The sequence below is a fragment of the Orcinus orca genome, chromosome 6, assembly GCF_937001465.1.
Source record: "Orcinus orca chromosome 6, mOrcOrc1.1, whole genome shotgun sequence".
In the NCBI taxonomy this organism is placed as follows: domain Eukaryota; kingdom Metazoa; phylum Chordata; class Mammalia; order Artiodactyla; family Delphinidae; genus Orcinus; species Orcinus orca.
Window position 1 is genome coordinate 83,869,758 of NC_064564.1, and position 7,487 is coordinate 83,877,244.

A 7,487-nucleotide genomic window follows, 5' to 3' on the forward strand; every position below is an offset into this window, starting at 1 on the left:
CTCTCTTCTTGTGTTTTCTTCCTGTATGATTGTTTTTCTCATCTTCTTGGCCATAGGTACTGATGTTCCCCCAGAGCTCTATTATTGTACCTCTTTTCCATCTTATAGTCTCGTGTTTTTACTGACTTTAACTACTGCCTACTTACTAATGACCTCCAAATCCATATATCCAAGAACCTTTTTAGCTCCCTCCCTATCCATGACCAAAGCTAAAGATATCCTATAAAAACTATCTATAGCTATGTCACAGAATCTCAAAGAGTATCCTCAATTGCCTCCTCTACTCTCCATTCTGAATTCGTTTCTTCTCATCTGATACCCCCGGTTTCCATCCTTTTGTCTAGTACCTGGATTTGCCATTCAGTCTTATTCAACTGGGTGTTTAACTTTCAATTGCAGAGTAATTCATGAATACTGCTCCTCAGATCATGCTGTACTGCAGCTCCAAGCTAGCCCTGCCTCAGTCCTGTACCCAGCCAGTTCCAGTGTTCTCAAACATTACTTGTCTGGAAGGGGATATTAGAAACTAGCTCAGATCTCTTACCTGAGCTTCAAAACTATATATGCCTGCTTTCATTATTACCTTTATGTCCTTCAGGTATCGCCAGGTCAGTCTGTCAAAAATCTCCTCCTGCTGGGTATCCTATCTCAGTGAATGGTCTTACCATCTATCCCAATTAGGATACATAAAATTATTCTTAACTGTTTCTCTCTTTCACTTGTCATATCCATGTCATCAAATTCTATATTTTCAAATCATACCCTTAATTTAATATTTATTATCACTACTTTATCATTTCTCTTGTGAATTACTGACTGGCTTTCTAACTGGTCTCCTTGCTTTTCATCTTGCTACTTCCAATGTATTCTCCATGCTGCTACCAGAGGACTATATGATCATATGACTTTCAGCAGAAAATTGTTATGGTTCCCTATTGCATACAAGATGGTAATGCAGGATCTGCTTCATATCTACCTCTCCAACTTCTCTCACATCACTCACCAGCTTCTAAGTTTCAAAGAATGTACCAGTACAAGAGCCCAGTTATAGAAGAGCCTCAGAGGATGCTATATAATGAGTTATCTTAAATTACTAAACCCACAAACTTCCCAGAGCTCACAAGTCTGTGGTTGGCCAGGTCTAGGACTTGGCTCTGGACCTGACCATACTTCCTCACTATCATGACAAAACTCCCTCTAGATGGGTTATAGAAAAGAGCCAGTATAGCCCACTACAAACTTCTGTTTCCCCAACATAGCACCAAGCAGCGCAATTGTGTCTGTACTTGACACATTGGGGCCCAGCCCAGGTAGCACCACAACTACAATGAACTGGTGAAATATCCTTGAGAGTTCTGATATGGGCTGGAGAAATCTGTTAATAACACCGCACTCCAGGGTGGGCATAAGAGAGTCTCAGGACCAAATTGAGCCAGAAAAGAATGTTTACCCCAGGTGCCTACCAGCAGCCTACCTGACATGAAGAACGTTAGTCAACATCTAAAGGAGCCAAGCTCATAGCCAGGAAAATGGTAGTGAATATTAATATTAGGTCCACAGCTTGAGGCAGGGTCAATAACCTTGAGGACTAGAGGCAGGAAGGAATCAGGTATGCTGAATCAGGTATGCAAAATGGTATAAAATGAAGTCTGTGAACAAGAAGTCTGTACTGAAGCTTCCTTGTTATACAGCCTTGCCTCTGTCTTGCAATATTTCTCTCTAGCCCCCTTGTGGGGTAAAATAGGGATAGTGCAACACAGTGATGTCATTGTACCTAGCTCCCTTCCCAGTTCCCAAAATCAGGCAGAGGACAGCCAGAGACAAGACTTTTTCCAGAAACCGTTTACTAATAGGGAACAGTTACTCTCTCATGTCCTCAGGTTTGATTTATCATGGATTTGGGACTTGGAAGAATAGAGCCTGAAGATGGCCACTAATCATTCAGGATAGCTGGAGTAGAAAGAGGGCAAGAAGGGTCTGCCAAGCAGTGCTAGCTTGTCTCCTGTGTGATGGATCTTCTCCAAGTGAATGGATGGACCAGGTCAGAGCTACAGAGGCTTAGAAACCAGCACAGTGTCTCTTTCACTTATCTTGCTTTTCTTTTCCCATCCTCCTAAGAGTTCTCATCACATTCCAGAAATTGCCCCCAGGTCGACCTTCTATAAAGTGTCAAGCTGCTGTTTGTTCTGGCTTATGTGTTCCAGAAAACAGAAAAGGTCGACTTCTCCTACAACAGACTGGCTGATCCTAAGTTTTCATTTTATGACAAGACTTTGGTGGAAGCAGTGAAAAGGGGAGATCGCTGGGTACACTTGTTTTTCCTGTCACTCTCATTGTGTCATACTGTGATACCAGAAGAGAAAGTAGAAGGTGAGAAGGGGCTTGAGGCCTCATGGACTGAGAATATGTCATAGAGTCTAGGCTGATTGGAGGGGGGGATGGTTTGATATCATTTGTAATGGCTTAATCTAAAGAACTTTCTAACAGGAAAAGTTGTCCAGCAATGGAATGGATAGTCAAGATAAGTAGCGGGCTCCTAGTCACTGAATATATTCAAGTGGAAAACAACGTCTTTGTCTTAAAGAAGATTCATTCATTGGATAGGGGTCAAACTTGGTGCTATCTAGCGAGCTTCGGATCTTGAGACTCTGTAGTATTCTGTCACAGAGTTTATCTGATTTATTGCCAAGATCAACCCCACTACCTCTGATAAGACTTCCTGAAGGATGAGTTGAGTCATCCTCTTGTTGCTTCACAATTTAAAGGTATCCCCATATACCCTAATTTCTTTAGTAACCAAATATGACTATGTCATCCATGAATTTATCAAAATCGTTTTCAGAAATTACTGATTTTAAATTAAGAAGACTTTTTTCCTTAGCAAACAAGAATTTAGGCAGCCAAGTAAATCACATCCTTCAAAGTCAATGTAGTCTTAATATAATACCACCACGAGTAACACCTTATATTTGTACATCACTTTATAATTTTACAAGTTGCTTTCATTTATATTACCTTCCACAATCTTCACAACAGCCCTCTGCAGAACAAGAAAAATGCTCCTAGTTTTATAGCAAAGGAAACTGAAGCTAAAAGAAATTAAGTGCTGTACAGAAGAAACTAACACAGCATTGTAAAGCAACTATACCCCAATTTTTTAAAAAAGACATTGTGACGACTAAAATCCTATAGCTAAGAAAGGTATAAATGGGATAAGAACCCAAATCTCATGTCTTCTGGCCCCATGAGCTCCCACCCTTCCACAAGCCTCTCCGGGTCTGATATTCCAACAAGTTGGTATTACTTGAAGCATATTTGGACTTGTCTATGTTTACTGCCTTGAGTGACAAGGTAGGAAACACACAAGAAAGTAATCTGATTATCCCATAGACACGTCTTATGTCTGACTTAAAATTATACTCCCCCACCTACCTTATTCACAAGTATAAGATTCTGATGATGTATAACTGTTTTTAAAAATCAAATTAACCTTCAAAAGAGAAATAATCTAAAATATATCTCAGGTTATGGGGATTATTCTAAAAGAGGAATTCCAGAAATGTCTTGAGTAATATCAGATTGAAAGATTGATTCAACAGAGTAAGTCATTTACCTTCCCAGGGTGAGAGTTTCAAAGGTGACAATACTCATTCATATATATATATATTTTTTAATTGTTTACTAAACTATCAATCTTATTACCTTATAGAAGTGTTCATCAAAGTGCAGCCAGTCCTATGCAGGAGCACTTTATGTAGGACCATATGCATGAGACTCACTCAGGAGATTTGTTAAAATTCAATTTCCTGGGCCATCCTCCCAGATTTTGTGATTCTGGATTCAGTAAGTTTGGGTGGGGCCCAGGAACCTTCATTTTTAACAATCTCCCGAGCCATCTTTACCCGCTAAAGTTGGAAAGCAACTGCCTATGTTTCGTTTGTACACATGTTCCGTGTACTTCTGTAATACTAACTCAGGTCTGTGAAATGAGTTGAGAATATTGGAAAGAATGAAAAAACTGACCTGTTCTATGCAACCTGGCCTTTTAGGGCCAGGCTTGGGTGGAAATTTTGAAGAAAGATGTCCCCTCCTGGGCTCCATCTTTATGTAAGCCACTTGGAAGACAATCCCACTTCTGGGTGGACTTCATCTGCACATCTCTATGGGCTCTGGCTGCTCTCTTCTCTCCTGCCAGGTGAGCTGACTTACCAGGCTCAGTCCCCAGATGAAGGTGCCCTGGTCACTGCTGCCAGGAACTTTGGCTTTGTGTTCCGTTCCCGCACGTCTGAGACAATCATGGTAGTCGAAATGGGGGAAACCAGAATCTACCAACTACTGGCTATTTTGGACTTCAACAGTGTGCGCAAGAGGATGTCTGTTATTGGTGGGTGCCCCTCCTAGTCGGCCCTCTCCCCTTATTTGTCTTTCATATACATTCACACGTTGACTTTCCCCTCTATCTACACACAAATGTTTTCTCCTGCCCACATGCCATTTCACAGGCACTCTGCCTCAAATACAAATACATAGCCATTCCCACTTTCTCTCTCATAATCCTTTATATTTTCTCATATACACATATGTGAGCTTACTGCCATGTGCTAGGGCCCTTATTTAGTGATCCTGGGTAGTAGCTTGTCAGAACCCCCAAAGCTAAGATAAGAACAAAGAATAAACCCATAAAGCCTGAACTTGGAATAAGAAATGGGGGCAGACAATATAGAGGAAATTAATACTATCTTGCTCTCAGTTAGTTTGGGCCTCAGGCTGAAGGGGAAGAAAGTCATTTTTCATCCTTTGTCCTTATTAGGTGTGGGCCTTGGTCTGGAACTTGGACTTGAGAAGCTAAATGTGATTCTGTATCAGAGTCTTCCATAGGTGATACTGAACCCATGGAAAAACTGGTTCCAAAAGGTCCTCTCTCATTCTCACCAGCCCTCACCACATCACTCATCCTGTGTGACCACTCATTGAGTGCTTAGCCCCCAAAGGTGTCAGAAACAAATGTCATGGGAACAGCCTCCTGCTATCTTTCAGTGGCCCAGACAAGGTCTTGTAATAATGGACCTATATGGTTACTTTGCTTAATTTGCTTATCCTTAGTGAGGACACCTGAAGATCGCATAATGTTATTCTGCAAGGGTGCAGACACGATCCTCTGTCACCTACTTCATCCATCCTGTAGATCCCTCAGAGACGTGACCATGGAACATTTAGATGTAAGTGTTTAGGTTGCAGGGGAGGGAAGCTGTGGATGGATCTGTGGATCTGGATGTGTGTCCATATATATGTCCCCATGTCAGTGTGTGTCAGTATGGGGTACCTTGGTGTCTGTGTCTCTTTAATTGATAGAAGAATAAAAACTACCTCATTCTGTGGGATTCTCACTGACCACATTGCCACCTTCTGTGTGAAGGAGTTGGGTGGCCCAGGATCCCAGGGGCATGAAGAGGATTGTGTTGTCGGAACACTTACCACAGTCAGAACAGTTCATTCTATGATTCCTGGCTCGGGAGGTCCTGTGGTCACATCTAGAATTTGCTTCAGAATAGGGCCTGCTGGACTTACCTGGTGGCACAGTGGTTAAGAATCCGCCTGCCGGGGCTTCCCTGGTGGCGCAGTGGTTGAGAATCTGCCTGCTAATGCAGGGGACACGGGTTCGAGCCCTGGTCTGGGAGGATCCCACATGCCGCGGAGCAACTGGGCCCGTGAGCCACAACTATTGAGCCTGTGCATCTGGAGCCTGTGCTCCGCAACAAGAGAGGCCGCGATAGTGAGAGGCCCGCGCACCACAATGAAGAGTGGCCCCCACTTGCCACAACTGGAGAAAGCCCTCTCACAGAAACGAAGACCCAACACAGCAAAAATAAAGTAATTAATTAATAAACTCCTACCGCCAACATCTTCTTAAAAAAAGAAAAAAAAAGAATCCACCTGCCAATGCAGAGAACACGGGTTCAAGCCCTGGTCCAGGAGGATCCCACATGCTGTGGAGCAACTAAGCCCGTGCACCACAACTACTGACCCTGCGCTCTAGAGCCCATGAGCCACAACTACAGAGCACGCATGCCACAACTACTGAAGCCTGCACACCCTAGAGCCCGTGCTCTGCAACAAGAGAAGCCACCGCAATGAGAAGCCCGCACACCGCAACCAAGAGTAGCCCCCGCTCGCCGCTACTAGAGAAAGCCCGCGTGCAGCAATGAAGACCCAACGCAGTCAAAAATTAATTAATTAATTAAAAGAATAGGGCCTGCTGGTATGGGAGGCCCCACCCCACCAGCCATGATGGGAAAAGACTGCTTTTAGGGTATGGAGCAGAAGGCACCAGGCCTGGGCTATGCAGAGGACTGTTTGACACTGTCCTATGTTATTTACAGGATTAGAATCCCCATGGGTACCTACCTACACCACCCCACTTCCACCCTCTGGGACTTGAGATATATCAGAAAGAGAGATTGACTTCAGTCTGCTGACATTAGAAGGGAAAACCAGATTCATGCACGCTGGGGTTTCTACCCTTAAACCTGGATATATAAAGGGTTGGGGGAATAGGACAGGGGATGTGATGAGGAAGGGGCAGATCAGAAAAATATTTTAAAGAAGAAATAGGTTGGAGGAAGTGCTATATTATTAGGGCCATTTTGGCTTGGCCCCACGTTAACTCATAGAAGTCAGAGAGCAAATGGCCAGAAGGCACATGTAAAGATGTTCAGTGTCAGCCATCAGGGAAAAGCAAATCAAAAATCACAAGACACTACTTCACACCAGTAGGGTAGTTAAAATGGAAAAGATGACCAGACAATAATGAGCACTGCCAAGGATATAGAGAAATTGTAACCTTCATACATTGCTGACAGGAATGTAAAATGATGCAACCATTTTGTAAAACAGTCTGGCATTTCCTGAAAAAGTTAAGCATAGAGTTGTCATATGACCCAGCAATTCCACTCCTAGGTATATTCCCAAGAGAAATGAACATTTATATTCACACAAAAACGTGTACACTAATATTTATAGCAGCATTAGTCATAATAGCACAAAAGTAGAAACAACCCAGATCCCCATCAATGGACGAATGGATAAATAAAATATGATAAATCTGTACAGTGAATATTATTCAGTCACAAAAGGGAATGACATACTTATAAATGCTACAATGTGGATAAACCTTGAAAACATTATGCTAAAAGAAAGAAGCCAGTCACAAAAGGCCAATATTTTACGATTTCATTTATATGACATGTCCAGAATAGGCAAATCCGTAGAACAGAAAGTAGATTAGTGGTTACCAGGGGCTAGAAGAAAACGGAATGGAAATGACTGCTGACGGGTACAGGGTTTCCTCGGAGGTGATGAAAATGTTTGGGAATAAGATAATAGTGATGGTTGCACAACTTTATGAATATATATATATATTTAAAAACCACTTAATTGTATACTTTAAAAGGGTGGATTTTATGGTACGTACATTGTATCTCACGTTT

At 42.4% G+C, this 7,487-nt stretch overlaps 1 protein-coding gene across 3 annotated transcripts in view; it reads left to right on the top strand.

Annotated features, from left to right (window-relative positions):
* Window positions 1-7,487, top strand: part of LOC101278894 (phospholipid-transporting ATPase FetA-like) — a 94,372-nt gene that overhangs the window by 72,008 nt on the left and 14,877 nt on the right. For all 3 annotated transcript variants that reach the window (XM_049710749.1, XM_004271519.3, XM_033431072.2), the window contains 3 exons: window positions 2,205-2,370; window positions 4,196-4,384; window positions 5,104-5,219. In XM_049710749.1, coding sequence (XP_049566706.1) covers window positions 2,205-2,370; window positions 4,196-4,384; window positions 5,104-5,219 — 471 coding nt within the window. The remainder of the gene's footprint in view (window positions 1-2,204; window positions 2,371-4,195; window positions 4,385-5,103; window positions 5,220-7,487) is intronic.